The 18,988-nt window shown below is 44.5% G+C and overlaps 1 protein-coding gene across 1 annotated transcript in view; it reads right to left on the bottom strand.

The window, feature by feature from the left end:
* The window catches only part of ETV2 (ETS variant transcription factor 2), a 44,106-nt gene extending 25,265 nt beyond the window's left edge, over positions 1-18,841 (bottom strand). The window contains exon 1 of the mRNA XM_068242308.1: positions 18,629-18,841. Coding sequence (XP_068098409.1) covers positions 18,629-18,841 — 213 coding nt within the window. The remainder of the gene's footprint in view (positions 1-18,628) is intronic.
* Between the last annotated feature and the right edge of the window lie 147 nt (positions 18,842-18,988).

The raw sequence follows: 18,988 nt of genomic DNA, 5'->3' as shown, positions 1-18,988 counted from the left end.
TTGCTCTAATAAGTTTTTACATAGATGGACAGTGTTCAAACAATTTCCTTTGCAAGTGGACATGTCATATTTATGCCTCAGATGTTGATGTAGCGTTTTCCTATTTTAGTTTCTTTACCACTTGAATAATATTTCTGGTGGCTTACAGATGTTACATATCTACAGGATAGAATAGAATACACAGATTTATCTACCAACTGGAGTTTAAATAGAAGCAGACAATGTATAGTATATTCAACTACAGTATATATTCGGTAGCAGGAAAAAAGAGAGCCGGCTGAGGTTGGACGAAAAGGGCGCCGCCATAGACTTTAATGCAATTATCGTTAATACGGTGAGAAAAGCAGAAAAAAGGGCGCTGCAATAAATATCGTTAACAACATTAGAACATTAATGTTTTTGAAGTAGTTATAGTTTTAGAAGATTGCAACGTTATAGTTTTTGTCATATTAATTTGTTTGTATGTACAGATTGTATGTTATCAAAGATATTATCGTTTCTATGCGGAAAAGGGTGTTTCTGCAGAGGGAGTGGTTAGTGTTAGGCAACATCAGGGGGGGTGGTTAGGATTAGGCACCACCCGGGCGGTGGTTAGTTTTAGGCAACACCAGGGGGGGTGGTTAAGGTTAGGCACCACCAGGGGGGTGGTTAGGGTTAGGCACCACGGGGGGGGGGGTTAGTTTTAGGCAACACCGGGGGGGTGGTTAAGGTTAGGCACCACCGGGGGGTTTGGGTTAGGCAACACCAGGGGGGGTGGTTAAGGCTAGGCACCACGGGGGGGGTTAGGGTTAGTCTCCACTGGGGGGTGGTTAGGGTTAGGCACCACAGGGGGAGTGGTTAGTTTTAGGCACCACCAGGGGAGGGTTCTGTGTGAAAGTAGTGTTTGGTTAAGCTGTATTGTTGAAGTACGTAACGATTTTTAACGTTAATATCTTTTCGTTGTTATATACCGTTTGCTTTTACAACAATATTTATCGTTAACCAAGTTTGACAACGATTTTTGTCGTTATCAGATTCCGTTATCCACCGGGGTCATTTCGTTATTCAGCGGGGCCCTTTTTTCACGCCGCCCTTTTTTTATGCACGCATATATTCAGCTAGTATTGAGAGAAGTGCCATAGGAACGTTTGCTGGCAGTTATTTTAACCCTATTGTGAAAGTCTGCATAATTGTAAATCTTAATTTAAAAAAATATTGCTGGGAAAAAAAAATATTGGCATGCCCAATCAGTGTGTCAATCGATTAATTGTGTAAAATTAAATTGAAGTTCGGGCGGGGGGAGGTTCAGTTGAACAGCAGCAGATTGAAAAAAAATGATGAAGTAATGGCCGATGGGTGGGAGCGTTTAGCTGGGCAAATTGTGTCTCAGACCAGCGATAATTGCCACTCTTGCAGACTGAAGCACCACTGATCAGATAAGTCCTCTTTATCTGCTGGATAGACAGTGTCTTGCGGACCTCTGTACAGTGCAGGCTGCGTGGTGCCACGACTTAACACACTGATTGCAATGTAGGACAGCACAGCAATGTTTAATCCCTTAATGAGGGGCCAGCAGACCTCAGCACCTAACAGCTCCAGTCACCACCACTGAGGGTAGGGAACTCAGACCTTACTAGCTCCAACACTGTGTGAAGCCTGGGATTACTGATCCATGGGGAACTAAACTTCAGGAATCACATTTCAGCTGTTGTGAAACATTCCTCCTTTCACCTAAGGAATATTGCAAAAATTAAGCACCTCATTCCCTCAGCCGATCATCCAACCCTAGTTCACGCCTTCATCTCATCACAGCTGGACTATTGCAATGCCCTCTATGCAGGCCTTCCAAATAAAGACCTACACCGCCCGCAGCTAGTACAGATTGCTGCTGCAAGACTGTTAACAAGCCAACCCCACTATTGCCACATGACACCAACCCCACTATTGTCACATGACAAATCCAATCCTTTGCAAATTACACTGGCTACCCAAAAGATGAAAAATCCTTTTCAAAATTGGCATGCTAACATTCAAAACCCTACAAGACTTAGGCCTCAGATACCTAAAGGATTCCAATAACTTGACCAGTTGACCACCCCTAGAGTCCAACTAAAAACCTTTGGAGTCAGAGCTTTCTGTCATGCAGCCCCTACCCTGTGGAATGCCTTGCTAAACTTAACCTCCTTAGCGGTAACCCCGTGCTGGACACGGGGTAAGCCGCCTCAGAGGATTTCTCAGGCCCTGCTGGGCCGATTTGCATAAATTTTTTTTTCAAACACGCAGCTAGCACTTTGCTAGCTGCGTGTTTGGTTCGATCGCCGCCGATCCGCCGCTACCCGCCGCAATACAGGGCCCCCCACCCCCCGCATACCCCTTGCGCAGCCTGACCAATCGCCGCCAGGCTGCGCTATGGGGTGGATCGGGACTCCCTGTGACGTCACGACGTCGATGACGTCACTCTGTTTGTCGCCATGGCGACGGGGGAAGCCCTCAAGGAAATCCCGTTCAGAACGGTATTTCCTTATGGGCAAGTGCACCGGCGGCGATCAGACAGTACGGGGGGAGCGCTAGGCTAGCTACATGCTAAAAAAAAAATAGGTTAAAAAACCCTCCCGCGGCCACGGGAATCATACCGCCAGGAAGGTTAATCAAGACAGCTCTAATCCTGGACATGTTTAAATCAAAACCTAAAAGCCACCTGTTTAGTCTGCCATTTATGAATAACGTAACTTTTCCCCTGTAGACATCAGTATGTACTGATCCGAGACAAGATTATGCACTTTGGGTCCAACAGGAGAAAAGCGCTTTCCAAATGTATCTGTTCACTGGAGAGTCACTAAAGCCATCTACAGACTCCGTGCTGACGTAATCCAGTCAGGCGTAGAGGTGTGGATGGAGGTAGCAGAGTAGGTGGATTCCACTCAACCTCCATAAATGTGGACAGTTCGGGAACCAGGTGGCTCAGTGCCCAAGAGAGCGAAAGGAAGGCGTGTCCCACACAAAGTCTGATAAAGTATAAGCAATCCTATACTAAGTCAATCAAGTCAAAAAACCAACTGCTGACAGGTTTAGAAAGCACAGTGGTCCATAGTTATGGTGAACGTGACCAAAAATTCATGAGAATCAATCAACAAGGACAATCAAGTCCATAATGGCAATCAGGGATGGTAGAAGGCCTTAAGACTTGTACCCATTTTACGAGATCTTGCGACGTGGGTACAGGGTGCACAATCACGCGAACGTCGCTTAGCATCACTCGGTGATAACGACCGTCACGGTGAATTGGATCTTTAAGATCCCCGACAATCGTGTAACATCACGCATACCCGCTGGTTGGAAGATGGAGGAAAATGGATTGGCGAAGCACTCGTGAGGGAGGCGTCGCTGGATCCATCTCCCTGCATCGTGAGGTGAGTACTTAGCTTTATGGATACATTGTGGGGTTGCTACAAAGACCAGCATCACTGGGAGGGCGGAGTTACATACCAGTATACACCAATATATGCAGGTGAAACTCGAAAATTAGACTATCGTGCAAAAGTCGATTTATTTCAATAATTCAAGTTAATAGGTGACACTAATATATGAAATGGGAACCCTTTGCGGGTGTTTGGGATGAATTAGCTGATTAGAGTCTGACACTCTGAGCCTGGAATATGGAACATTTTCACAATAGTCTAAAGTTACGTACACACATTCGACAACGATCGTTCATTGTGAACGACGCACAATCTTTTAATTGACGAAAGAACGACGTAGCTTTTAAAGGTGTGTAACGATCTGATCGTTTGTTAACGAACGATCCGGAACAACATTTCATACTGTTCCCGGAAGTGACATAGCAAGTTCCGCCCACACATAACGAACGGTTCAAAACGTACGTTACACTGTAAAACTAACGTTACCTATATTACATTACAGTACAAAATTTCATACTGTAGGTATGTAGGTAGAGCATTTACATAATATAGCGTTGACAAAACATACAAAAATACACTCTGTCCTGTTACACTGACAATATTGGTATAATCATGTAGCAATTAAAGTGTCACAGGACACATTCAAAGAAAGAACGTTACATCACGAAATTTTGTGTAAACGGAACAGAGGCGCCAAAATAATAAAATAAGATAAAATGTTTAAAAATCGGGGGGGGTGATGGGTGGATCCACCTCTCCCGCAAGCAAACAAGCGGAGATGTTGATTTTTCAACACATATAGGATTTTTATTCATACACTCCAAACAATATTGCAACGCGTTTCGCGGGTTCAACCCACTTCATCAGGCTATGAATATGGAGTACAACACTTGTGTGCAGGGTCTGTCAGCTTAGCGCTAAGCTGACAGACCCTGCACACAAGTGTTGTACTCCATATTCATAGCCTGATGAAGTGGGTTGAACCCGCGAAACGCGTTGCAATATTGTTTGGAGTGTATGAATAAAAATCCTATATGTGTTGAAAAATCAACATCTCCGCTTGTTTGCTTGCGGGAGAGGTGGATCCACCCATCACCACCCCCCCCCCCCCCCGCCCCGATTTTTAAACATTTTATCTTATTTTATTCTTTTGGCGCCTCTGTTCCGTTTACACAAAATTTGTCCACCCTTGGTGGAGGGGTTTGGCCCCTTTCTTTCTTTACTACAGAGAGCGACTTCTTAATCCTGAGTGGGGACAGGTCTAATCTCCTCACCTGCTTATATAGTGGTTGCCTGGAAGGCAACCCGTGTTTGTGAGTATAAAATTTGTTATACTATCACATTATCATTTTTCATAACATACTGCACCATATTGGGCTCTCGGTGTTCCCCTCCCTTAGTTACATCACGAAAAGCAACTGTTGCACTCGCGCATAAAAATGAAAGGTTCTATGGAGATATAACGAAATGCGCATGTCAAGCCTAATACGAACGACCGTTTTCTAACGATGTGCTATTTTTGCAAACGATCGTCGTTTAAAAAAATCCACCAAGGCAGATCTTTCGTTTTTAACGATCTAGCTCGTCCATTGTTTGCCTTAATGATCGCTGGATGTTTTTTTTAAACGATCGTCGTTTGAAATGATCGGGGAACGATCGTTTCAAACGACTATAGTCGCATGTGTGTACGCACCTTAATGGTTTGAGATGTTGATTTTGGGGTTCTTATAAGCTGTAAGCCATAATCATCAACATTATACCACATAAAGGATTGAAATATATTGCTTTGCATGCAATGAGTCTATTTCCTGTATTAGTTTCATCTTTTAAGTTGAATTACTGAAATAAATGCACAATATTCTCATTTTTCATGTTTCACCTGTAGATATAGGAAGTGTCTCTGATGCTGAAACCAGAAAATTGCAATAAAAGTGGGTATCCTGAATAATCTACTGCATTCTACTATATGTCACTACAGGGCCTCTTTGAATACAGATTATCTTGATTTACTAAAAAGTCCCCCCAAGTGCTATACTCCACTTTGCCTCACCCGGGATGTCCTTTGCTAGCTGTGATAATAACCCAATGCACAGGGGCCCATATGCAATCAACTTTTTGGCCTAGCGCACACCAAAAACCGCTAGCAGATCCACAAAACGCTAGCGATTTTTGAAGCGTTTTTTCTTATTATGAAGCGTTTTGCGGTTTAGTGTAGTTTTTTTGTGTAGCAGATTACAGATATTGTTACAGTAAAACTGTTACTGAACAGCTACTGTAACTAAAACGCCTGGAAAACCGCTCTGATATGGCGTTTTATCAAGCGTTTTGCGATTTTCCTATACTTAACATTGGAGGCAGAAACGCCTCCGAAATCCAAAATGTGCAGCAGCCCGGGAGTATGCGTTTCTGCAAAACGCCTCCCGCTCTGGTGTGCACCAGCCCATTGAAATACATTACCCAAGCGTTTCCTCAGCCGCAAGCGTCCCTAAAAACGCTACCAAAACCGCTCGGTGTGCACTAGGCCTTTCTCCTGAGTTTTCTCCCAGGTGATATTTTTAAACTTGTCAGTAAAATGCCCTTTAAGCCACCAAAAAGCAAAGAAATTTTGATAGTACTTTCTCACCTCCTTTGCAGTACTTTTCCAGTTGAAAAGTACTAGAAAGTTATTTTAACCACCCTGGCGTTCTATTAAGATCGCCAGGGTGGCTGCGGGAGGGGTTTTTTTTAAATAAAAAAAAAACTATTTCATGCAGCCAACTAAAAGTTGGCTGCATGAAAGCCCACCAGAGGGCGCTCCGGAGGCGTTCTTCTGATCGCCTCCGGCGGCCAAAAGTAGCACGGAAGGCCGCAATGAGCGGCCTTCCGTGTTTTGTTTACTTCGTCGCCATGGCGACGAGTGGAGTGACGTCATGGACGTCAGCCGACGTCCTGACGTCAGCCGCCTCCGATCCAGCCCTTAGCGCTGGCCGGAACTATTTGTTCCGGCTGCGCAGGGCTCAGGCGGCTGGGGGGACCCTCTTTCGCCGCTGCTCGCGGCGGATCGCCGCAGAGCGGCGGCGATCAGGCAGCACACGCGGCTGGCAAAGTGCCGGCTGCGTGTGCTGCACTTTATTTCATTAAAATCGGCCCAGCAGGGCCTGAGCGGCAGCCTCTGGCGGTGATGGACGAGCTGAGCTCGTCCATACCGCTAAGGTGGTTAAATAAAAGATCAAAAATGAGCTCCTAGGAGGAAAACTCGGGAGAAAAAGGGAATTGCATATGGGCCAAGGGGTGAACTACAATGATTTATAGTAATCTCCAGCATCCAGCAGTTGCCTAAGGGTCTATTCACACTATGTTGAAGTGCTAGCGCAATTATAACCCTATGGCGTTGATCTCACTAATGGGATCGCTGCCGATCGCGGGTGTGTTACCAGCAATCGCAAAACGTGTTACCTGCAGCATTATACCACGATTCTTGAGCGATCGCGGTACAGTGCTTAAACAAACACTGATCACGAAACGGGAATCATGAGAGTGTACAGTGATTTTACCGTGCTAATCGCGCTAAAATCGCCTGTGCAAAACGGTACCACTAAGCGCTACCATTTTGCTACTTTGTAGTGTGAATGGGCCATTTAGCCTGGTTCACACTACAAGAGCTTTTTAAGCGCTAGTGATCTGAAAAGCTCTTGCTAATGCAATGCTATGTTGTTGTTTTGTTGTTGTTTTTTTTGTTTTGTTTTGTTTTGTTTTTTACAAAATCACATTGCTCCAGTGAGAACACACACATAACATTACATTAGCAAGGGCATTTAAAATCACAAACGCTTAGAAAATCTCTTGCAGTGGGAACCAGCCCTAAGGGCGCGTTCACACTAGGGGTGTTTTTGAAAATTTTTAAGCGCTGCCGATTTTCAAAATCTCCCTGAAAGCGCTTGTGCAATGATTCTCTGAGAGAGTTACATCTGAGTGGTTTGTTTCTGATCCGCTCAGATAAGCCTTGCTTGGGCCATTTTTGAGGCCATTCCGCCTCAATGGAAGGTATAGGAAAACGCAAAAGGCTCACAAAATCGCTTTGTGCAGCATTTGCGTTCGCGTTTTTAAGAATATAATAAATATATTGTATTTATTCTTTTCCGGATCAAAGAGTTCACTTCATGACTGACGCGAGGAAGGGAAAAACGCAATCGCTCGGCAAAAGCGCTTTGAAAAGCGTTTAAGAAAACCATTCAACGCAGAGAAATCGTCCAACGCGGACGGACACGCAGACGGAACGCAATGTGAACAAGGCCTCAATGTTAGATCTCCGTCTTTATTTCTATGGAAAAAAGAGGAGGAGGAGAGGATCAGCACTGCAAGTGAATTTAATTCCAAAGGTAGGCACTGTGCAAACATATACATCAAATGAAATCAAGGTGCAATCCAAATTGATATACCGGTGCATAGAAGTAGTGCTCTAATGGTGGGTGCTGGGCACTAAAAACCTGAGGGCCGTTTTGAGCAAATATGCGCTTCCACGGAGGCTGATCTTTATTTCTATGCTTTGACATAAGGTCATGTTTTCTGAAAAATGTGATAATGTAGGAGTGCTACAGAATGTAATGTAATGCTATTAAAATAGCTTTTCCCATTAGCAGACGTTGTGCAGCCGCTGTACACACAATGAATTGGGTTTATCGATTGTCGTTCTAGCGTGTGTACATAGCTTTATGTCTGCTTTAAAGGGGAACTGAAGTAAGAGGTATATGGAGGCTGCCATGTTTATTTCCTTTTAAGCAATACCAGTTGTCTGGCAGCCCTGCTGATCCTCTGCCTCTAATACTATTAGTCATAGCCCCTGAACAAGCATGCAGCAGATCAGGTGTTTCAGACTTTAAAGTCAGATCTAACAATACTGGCTGCATGCTTGTTTCTGGTGTTATTCAGATACTACTGCAGAGAAATAGACCAGCAGGGCTGCCAGGCAACTGGTATTGATTAAAAGGAAATAAATATGGCAGCCTCTGTATACTTCTTACTTAAGTTCCCCTTTAATTGTTCCAGTAAGTAAAGTTATCCTGGAGGGGAAATCTAGCGATGTAAAAAGCTGAAAGGTGATAATAGAGAAGGTGTTAATAGGCTTATACAAATAGGACAAATTGGGGATTTTCTTACTGAAAAAAGCCTAATCAGTAAGGGCTCGTTCACCCTAAGGCTGTTTTTGCCCTTTTTTTAAGCGCAGGCGATTTTCAAATTCGCCCTAAAAACGCTTCTGCAATGATTCCCTATGGGAGAGCTCACAGCTAAGCGGTTCGTTGCGATCCGCTCAGCAAAACGGTGCCTGTACCATTTTTTGAGGCGATTCCACCTCAATGGAAGGTATAGGAAAAACGCAAAATGCTCACAAAAAATCGCATTGTGCATCGATTGCGTGAGCGTTTTTAAGAATAAATACATTTTATTTATTTTTTTCCGGGTCAAAGAGTTCACTTCCTGACTTTCGTCAAAACCGCTCTGGAAAAGCACTTAGAAAAGTCCTTTTACCAGAAACGCAGCGTGCAGTGGAGCGCCGGGAGGGCAAAAAAAAGCGCACAAAAACGCAAAAGGCTTGTGTTCGCGGTTTCAATTTTAGGTATGAATGAGGCCTTAGGGCTCGTTTCAACTGTTGCGACGCGATTTCGCCGGCATTCCGACGCTTGTAAAAACGCATGCGGATGCGTTTCCGCATGCGTTTTTACCCGCGATTTCGCGTGCGATTTCGCATGGCAGGGTGCCATGCGAAATTAACCATGACACTGCCAGGGCAAAATAACATTGAAAAAGGTGTGAAATCGCACGCAAAATCGCGGGTAAAAACGCATGTAACAAACGCATGCGTTTTTACTATTAAATACATTAGTGGCGATTCGCACGGATTCCCGACGCAGGCGAATTCTGTGGGTCCCGTCGTGCAGATTTGGCCCGCCGCCAAATCGCTCCCGCACGCCGCACATGTGGAAACAGCCCCGGCCACTTCAATGTACCAAGCGAATCCGCATCTTGTCGCCGCATGCGGATTCGCTATGGTGGAAACGAGCCCTAAAACTGTTTTTGGTTTACATAATCTGGTTAGCGACAATTTAACTGGCAAACATCAATACATGCCGTTGCTCAGATTTGACATGATGCGGTCCTTGGCCGCGGAGTAACGCCACTGCGTGTCAGCGCTTAATACGCGTGGTGTTACTAAAGTTGCAATTCAGCTGCATTTAAATTGCACCCGAATTGCACTGACAGGCGGGAGACTGAACTGCTCGGCAAACGTGTAGTTCAGCCGCCCATCTGGAAGAGGCTTTAGAGAACGATAAATCCTATTTAAACACCAAATTAGTTTATTTTAGCTAATTAAAAGCAATTGTAAATGGTTGGAAATTGTTTAGAACTCATTACCGTGTACAAGGTATACTTGAGATAATCTTTACCATCCCAGGGAGTAGTTGGTGAACATAAGATTTCAAAAGGGGTACAGACCAATCAAATCCTGAGAAACACTGTTTTACGTGCATGAAATCATTACTTGTGTGAAGCTTTGCATGAAAATGTAGCTAACGAGACTATTTTACTTGAGAACAAATAAGCTCTTACTAATTCCTGATTCCAGGTTGAGGCAAATATATGCTAATTTTGTACTTTGGATTGGACCAATCAAATTTGCATCTATTCAAAATGATTAGCATCTTACTGAACATTCCTAATGCTGGGTACAAACGTTACGATTTTCTGTACAATAGATGCATCCGATTGATAAATTCCCTCATGTCCGATATTACTCCCGATCGATTCTGGACTCGATTTCTCAAAGACGTGAATGGAAAAAGATAAGAAAAACAAGCTAAGATAAGATAATTGAGCGCAGAATCGAGTGGAAAAAATGAGCGGGTGGGAAAATCGAGTGGAAAAACGTAACGTGTGTACTCCGCATAAGGCTGTGCTCCCTATAGTGGAAAACGGACATGGGGGGGCTCATTTTTACCGCATCAGAAAAATGACAGTCGATTTATGCTTGTCAGTCTGTAACGAATGCGTTGCGGTAAGCAGGCCGCACCTTGGTGTGGTCTGTGATTTTTCCCGGACAGGCGGATGGGTTCCCCGTATAGTCTATGGATGGAACGCATCTCCTGGACACTATATTGTCTACATTGTCCGCACCCGTTGGCCGCTCAAGGTCCAGCTCAGGTGGAAATCCAGCCTAAAACTGAGTGCCTGGAACCCACTAGCAGCCTTTTCTAAGCGCCAGTGATTTGAAAAAGCTCTTCCTTGGGTTCCAGGTCTAAATGCCGAATGTATGAGTGGAATAAATTTCCTAAACCTTCATGTCTTCCTGCGCTGATACAAATCTGCGGATGCTCAAAACTGGGACTTTGGGCTGTTTTCCACCAGCAGTGTTTTGCAATCTGATGAGATCAGGATTTTAGCCGATCCTAAACAACGTTCCTGCTGCACTTTTCATGCATTTTCCATTGTGTTTACAGCAATCGTGAAAAAGGTGGCCATACACTGGTCGATTTGCCATCAGATCGAGTAACAGATAGATCCCTCACTGATCGAATCTGATCAGAGAGGGATCGTATGGCCATCTTTACTGCAAACAGATTGTGAATCGATTCACCATCTGTGAAGCTGCCGCTGCCCCCCCCCCCTTCCCGCATACTTTACCTTATCCGGCCGGCGCAAGTCCCCCAGTCTCCGCTGTCTTCTTCTCATCGCTCGGCTCCTCCAGCTTCGCTGAACTTCCTGCCGGGGAAAGTTTAAACAGTAGAGGGCGCTCTACTTTTTAAACTTCCTGCCGGGACAGGAAGTGAAGCCAGCCGGAACCCGGAGCCCAACGGAGAAGAAGACAGCGGAGACCAGGGGACTCGCGCCGACGGAGCAGGTAATGTATTGCTGCTAGCGTCGGGCATTCGAACACCCCTATCGACGCACTTCCGACCCGCCGGTGATCGACTGAAATCTTCTGCACGGACGGCTCGATGGGAATCGACGGGAACGATTGATTTTGGATGAAAATCGATCCTTCTGTCAGCATTTGCGCAACGATTTCACAGCAGATTCGATCACAGTGATCGAATCTGCTGTATATCGGCGGGAAAATCGTTAGGTGTATGGGCCCCTTTAGACATCCTTTGGATCACGCCGTAATCGCATCAATTGCAGTGCCTCGTGGAAAACAGTCCTAACATTGGGAAAAACAAAAGGCCTGTACTCACTGGAAGATGGGTTGGGGAACCCTCAGTGATGTCACCCGACGCACGAGCGTTTCCCGAGCCATCTTCCTGCCCACGGGACCTCGCAACGTCACATCAGATTGCGGAAAAGTCGGCCATGAATTTTGATTGGCTTTTGTAGGCTCCACCCACTTTTCTTATTATTAATCCCAGTCACCCAGCGAACCAAAGTTTGAGAACCCTACCATTAACAGTGTAAGAATGGCTGCTGTTTACATTTTCCAGTGAAATTTGTATTTATCTCTCTTTGGTTATGGGAATACAAAGTATCCTATACTTTATTCCAGGTAATGTACTATGTGTGTGCCAAATTTTATTCAAATCCGTTCAGCCGTTTTTGCGTGATCCAGTAACAAACATCCAAACTTGCGAACTTTCCCATTTATTATATTAGTAGGATATATTTTTTTCCCCCTCATTAGTCTTATCATCACTAAACAGCCCGAGCTGCCCCTTATAATGCACCCTGGGGGCCGACGCTCTCTTCTTTAATCTTGAATAATAAAAAAACAAGAGGTGGAGAGGGGTTAATATATTTATGGCTGTGCTGTTGTTTATGATGACGTTTTTGGCCTCTTCCTCCCTCATTAAAAGTTATTTTGTGTAGAGAAGAGTTTGTTAGTTTTTCCTTTTCGCCCCGGACTGCATTTCCTGCTGTTTGCTGCAGCGCCCCCTCCAATCACTCCCCTGGCTACAACAAATAACGTTTTTGTTATTTTTGGCCTTTATTTTTACAAGCTGAACCTCTTCAAACCCAAACTCCCAACTTCACACACTTCCAGCCATAAAATAAGTGTTAAATGAGCCGACCGCTGCTTTCACAGTCACTTTTTTTGTTAGTTTATTTATCTATTTATTTATTTTTATTTCAGGCACCATTGAAGTTTTTTTTTGTATTTTTTAATATTGCTTCTTCTGGGGATCATTTGGAGAGTCCCACGGCCACTGATGCCGGCTCTGGGAAGGTGAATTTTATGAGCAGTTAAAATCCAGACATGATGTGAGAGGCTGAAAAGGAACTATTTATAGACAAGGTGTTAATGGGTTTAAACAAATACAGCAAATTGGGGAATTTTTTTTTTTGTATTTTTTTACTGAAAAGTTGAGTCGGCAAAACCACTTTCTGTTCACATAATCCGCTTAGTGAGAATATAACCGTCACACAGGGAAAAAAGTGCTACTCTGCAGAGTGCATGCATAGAGAACAAGGGCAGATACTGAGAATTACTCAGGTATATTAAGCAGGCATCAATGACATGCAAATATTCCAAACAACGGGCACATTTTATTGATCTGCAGACAATACCGGAAACAGGCAAATATTTCATATATTAGTTTCACCTATTACGTTGAATTACTGAAATAAATGAACTTTTGCACGATATTCTACCTTTTTGAGTTTCACCTGTAAATGGCATGCTCATATTGCAAACGACAGCCAACTGCTGACAGTATATATAGAATACCAGAAAGAGGCAGATATCATTCAAATAATAGGCAAGTGTAACAACTACAAAACATTTGCAAAACATTTTTCTCCTGTAGGATACAAAGCGCAATACCAATTATTAATATTATTATTTATTATTATATTTTCTAAAATTCATAGTTTTAGTGGTCCCGCTGCCCCGTGGCCTATCAGTCACCAGACCAAACGTTATCATGTTGTGATCACTATTTCCCAAATGTTCTTGAACCTGCACATTTGATATATTATCTGGTCTATTAGAAATGATCAGATCCAGTAACGCATTCCCCCTAGTTGGTTCCGTTACCATTTGAGTCAAGTAATTGTCCTGTAGTGCTGCCAGAAATCTGCTGCTTTTACCAGAATGGGTAGCCTCAATACCCCAGTCAATGTCTGGAAAGTTGAAGTCGCCCATAACTATGACCTAATTTTACTTGCAGCTTTTTCATTCTGCTGTAGTAATCGCAGTTCTGCAGCTTCATTAATATGAGGTGGTCTGTAGCATACCCCAATAAGCAATTGGCAACTTTTATTTCCACCATGAATATTTACCCAAACGGACTCTACATCTTCGCAATCGCAAGCAGTTGGCGGATGGTGTAATGGTTAAGGGCTCTGCCTCTGACACAGGAGACCAGGGTTCGAATCTCGGCTCTGCCTGTTCAGTAAGCCAGCACTAATTCAGTAGGAGACCTTTGGCAAGTCTCCCTTACACTGCTACTGCCAATAGAGCGCGCCCTAGTGGCTGCTGCTCTGCTCTGGCGCTTTGAGTCCGCAAGGAGAAAAGCGCAATATAAATGTTATTTGTCTTGTCTTGTCTTGTCTTGTCAATCTTCTTCCATCTCATCGTTGGGGACAGCTGTAAAAGAATTCTTAACAAAGAGACAAACCCCTCCACCTTTTTTCCCTGTTCTATCCCTCCTAAACACATTGGCTATCATTCATAAAGGAGCTGTCGGTACAGGGAATCAGTGCGGGAAAACACCGCTGCCGGTGTTTTAGACTTCTGGGTGGGCATTCATAAAAAAACATCTAGGTGCGGAGGCAGTGCGGAGTTTCCCCGAACTAGGCAGGCGGTAGGCAGGCGGAGACACGGAAGCTGCCGAGTTGATACATTTCTCTGTGTTCCGCTCTGCTGCAGCTGCCTGGGAGGTCTGTGTGTCTCCATTCGCTTGCATTGGTATCGCCACATCACAGGAAGCGGTACTTCCCGACCTCTCACCGCTTGCGGTGATCTTTATGAATAAACATTTTGCTACATTTGTTCCGATAATCACCGCACAAGGCGGTGATTTATCACTCTGCTCGGTAGTGTCATTTTTTTATGCGGAAAGAGCCTTTATGAATGCTGACTTTGCCGAGTGGTCGGTAAAGTCAGCTGTTTTTAGCATTCCCGCATGCGGAAATGCTTTATGAATGATAGCCATTGTATCCTTTTAAATTAGCTATCCAGTCATGGCTTTCATCCATTCATGTCTCGGTTATTCCCACAATGTCATAGCCTTTGTCATTCAGAATTAACTCTAGTTCGTCTATTTTATTTGCAAGGCTCCGAGCATTGGTTACCATGCACTTTATATTTTTACCACCACATTTACCAATTTTGTTTACATGAAATGGGCTACTTGAAGTTTTACCAACCTCCTTAATCTTTACACTGTCCCCACCATCCCATAATGTTAGGCTCCCACTGTCTTTTTACCTTATCTTGTCTACATATTGAGACTTTATCCTCCCGCCTCCCCACGGATCCTAGTTTAAAATCTCCTCCAACCGTTTAGCCATCTTCTCCCCCAATGCAGCTGCACCCTCCCCATTAAGGTGCAGCCCATCCCTGCTGTAGAACCTGTAGCCAACTGCAAAGTCTGCCCAGTTCTCCAGGAACCCAAACCCTTCCTTCCTACACCAATTTCTCAGCCACTTATTTAACTCCCTAAGCTCCCTCTGTCTCTCAGATGTAGCACGTGGCACTAGCAGTATTTCAGAGAACACCACCTTGGAGGTCCTTGCTTTAAGTTTATCTCCAAGTACCTGAAAATCATTTTTGAGGACCTTCCATCTCCCACTAACTTTGTCATTGGTGCCAATGTGTACCATGACAGCTGGGTCTTTCCCAGCCCCACCCAATAATCTGTCAATTCTTTCCGCTACATGCCGAACCCGAGCACCCGGGAGGCAACAGACTGTACGGCATTCACGGTTTCTTCGACAGATTACCCTATCTGTGCGCCTAATAATTGAATCCCCTACCACCAGTACCTGTCTAGCCTTAGCTGCAGGGACGGATCTAGGGGGGAGCAAGCGGGTCTCTTGCCCCAGGCGCAGTTTTTTGAATTCTTAAAAAGGCGGCAAAATTTGGATGGGGAATGGCAGTTTAGGCGCCAAAACCTGACCTTGCCCCAGGCGCAACTTGGGGCAACTTGGTCTAGATCCGTCCCTGCTTAGCTGCACTCCTATTCCCTTTCTCGTTGCAGCAGTCTGCCCCTTGGTTGCTAAGGAGCACATCCTGCTGCAGCATTGCTACTCCTGAATCATCCTCCCCAATATTACGCAAACAAGCATACTTATTAGTGAGGGACAACTCGGGAGTCGGGACTAGCCTCCCTGCCACTTTTTCCCTACCCCTTCTAACTGTGACCCAACTAGCGGCTACCTCTGCTTCTTGCTCCGGCTTTACTCCACCCACCTCATCTTCACCGGTTCCATCCAGTTGTCTGGATCGGGAGATCCAAGCTCATCTCCATGTTGTGTATGTGTGTCAGTGTGGTGAGATGCTTATTTAGCTCTGCGACTTCCGCCTCTAACTGAGCAACACGCGCACACCCAGGGCAACAGTAAACACCCTCAATCTGCTGATCAAGGCATGCATACATTTTGCAGGATGTACACTGTACTGCATTGTCCAACATGATGACTATTGTGTGGGGAAATTTTATTTCAACACATTCAAGCAAGCCCTCAAAACCCACCTCTTTATGATGGCCTACCCACCTCCTACCACACAGTAACTCTCTACTGAATATTTCACAGCCCCACCTAGTGTTTCCACCCCACCCTTTAGATTGTAAGCCTCTGGCAGGGTCCTCCCTTCCCTAGTGTAAGCGATTTAAGGTCGGTCGGCACACCAATTCAAGTTCCCAAGCACATTTATTGAATGCACAGCATGACAATTGTTTCGGGGCCACAGAGGGTCCCCTTCATCAGATAAGTGCAGACATATCACTTCCCTAGTGTAGTCTACATGATCATGCGCTCCTGTCCTATGACAGCCTGTACTTGTATTACTGGGCCTACCTAACAGCCCAAATCACATGATCATGTATCTTGTACCCTCTCCCTTCCCTAGTGTATCCTACATGATCATGTGCTCCTGTCCTATGACAGCCTGTACTTGTATTACTGGGCCTACCTAACAGCCCAAATCACATGATCATGTATCTTGTACCCTCTCCCTTCCCTAGTGTATCCTACATGATCATGTGCTCCTGTCCTATGACAGCCTGTACTTGTATTACTGGGCCTACCTAACCAGCCCATATCGCATGATCATGTATCTTGTACCCTCTCCCTTCCCTAGTGTAGTCTACATGATCATGTGCTCCTGTCCTATGACAGCCTGTACTTGTATTACTGGGCCTACCTAACCAGCCCATATCGCATGACCATGTATCTTGTACCCTCTCCCTTCCCTAGTGTATCCTACATGATTGTGTGCTCCTTTCCTATGACAGCCTTGTACTTGTATTACTGGGCCTACCTAACCAGCCTAAATCACATGATCATGTATCTTGTACCCTCTCCCTTCCCTAGTGTATCCTACATGATCATGTGCTCCTTTCCTATGACAGCCTCGTACTTGTATTACTGGGCCTACCTAACCAGCCCATATCGCATGATCATGTATCTTGTACCCTCTCCCTTCCCTAGTGTAGTCTACATGATCATGTGCTCCTGTCCTATGACAGCCTGTACTTGTATTACTGGGCCTACCTAACCAGCCCATATCGCATGACCATGTATCTTGTACCCTCTCCCTTCCCTAGTGTATCCTACATGATCATGTGCTCCTTTCCTATGACAGCCTGTACTTGTATTACTGGGCCTACCTAACCAGCCCATATCGCATGACCATGTATCTTGTACCCTCTCCCTTCCCTAGTGTATCCTACATGATCATGTGCTCCTGTCCTATGACAGCCTGTACTTGTATTACTGGGCCTACCTAACCAGCCCATATCGCATGAGCGTGTATTTTATACCGTTTGCCTTGTATAACTTTGTCCTATGTTGTATAACCTTGTTATGTCTGTCATCCTTGTATCATTGTAAGTATTTATTGTCCAGCGCTGCGTAATATGTTGGCGTTTTATAAATACAATAAATAAGAATAATAAATAAAGGTAGCCAGATGACTCCCTTAATCCCACCTTTTCCCATCCCTGCTTTCAGTATAAGTAGCCAGCTCACCTTCACACCGCAGCAGCCATCAGCTCGTCTCCAGTGCAGAAGCTTCCTCTTCCTTACTGTCTCCAATGCTGCCCAGGTCCATAGCCTCTGGCCACAATGCAAACATGCACAGAGAGCAAGGTGGCAGCTGCGCAGACAGCTAGCAGCAGAGTACCATGGTCAGGCACTCGCCTGATCTGCCTGCATTGTAGCATTTGCAAGCTTGCAAATGCTGCACCAGTTTAGCCTGCTGATTTGATACCCTTGTTCCTGTGGTGCCCTAGGCCATGGCCTAGGTGGCCTTGGCCTAAATCTGGCCCTGCGCATAATACTTAATATTTTTATTGTGGGGCATGTGGCTACTTGATTATTTTATCTGGAAGCATGGGGTTATTTATTTAATTGTGAGGCACATTGTTACTTAATACTAATATCTAGGGGACCATGGCTTCTCAGTTTATGTATGTGGGGGCATATTCATCTCTGGAACCTGGCACAACACAATGGTCAAGAATAATACAGATAGAGGATGAAAATCAGATATTTCTAAAAAGGAACTTCTGCAATATCCAGAGGAAAAAACACACAGGCCACGATAACAAATGTTTGCGAGAAAGAATGCTGTTTTTAGAGGGGAAGGGGGCTCTGACCAGGAGGGGGCGCAATTTCATTTATTGCCATAGGCTCTATATTACCCAGATACACCCCTGGCCCCAGCCCAATTCTTATGCTAGGTACACACCGTAAAAATGATAAAATTGCTAATCGCAAACGCAGCCCAAAAATAGAAAATCGCTCAATCGCAAATCGCAATCGCACCGGAAAAAGTAGGGTAAAATCGCAAACGCTGGCGATTGCGATTTCACAGGACGATTGCAAGTGGAAAAGGGCCCTAAGATAGTTTGGCAGATAGATGGTTCGATAGATCATTTTCGATCGTTTGGATAATCTTATTTTCGATCGTTTTCTCATAGAAGTGAATGAAAATTGATAAGATACGAAAATCGATCGGACAGTAAATCGGCTGAAAAATCTCATCGTGTGTACCTAGCATTAGACAACAAAAAAAAAATCAGCATTTATTCTAATACAGTCATGTCATCACATTCTGAAACATCGTTATATCTCTCCAAACTCTGAATTCCATCCTGAATTTCTAATAGTTGACTTTTCTTCCCTTTTGCCCAGCCGTTCCTGTTGGGGGTTTTGTGGGGCCTTTGATTGAGATTCTTTTGGGGGTATTCATAGCTCCCAAACAGTCCCTCTTTGGGAGCCCTGTCCCTCTGTCCCTCTTTCCTCCTCATTGTCCCTCTTTCCTCCTCATTTGTCCCTCTTTCTATGTAAATATATATATTTCTCTACTAAAAAATGTGTTTGATTGACTCTAAACTTTATTCCCATCCATTAAATTGATATATTACTAATATTAAAATGTTAATATGAAGGAAAAT

Source organism: Hyperolius riggenbachi, chromosome 6, assembly GCF_040937935.1.
Source record: "Hyperolius riggenbachi isolate aHypRig1 chromosome 6, aHypRig1.pri, whole genome shotgun sequence".
Classification (NCBI taxonomy): domain Eukaryota; kingdom Metazoa; phylum Chordata; class Amphibia; order Anura; family Hyperoliidae; genus Hyperolius; species Hyperolius riggenbachi.
The sequence above is the reverse complement of the archived record's forward strand: the minus strand, read 5'-3'. Positions and strand labels throughout refer to the sequence as shown.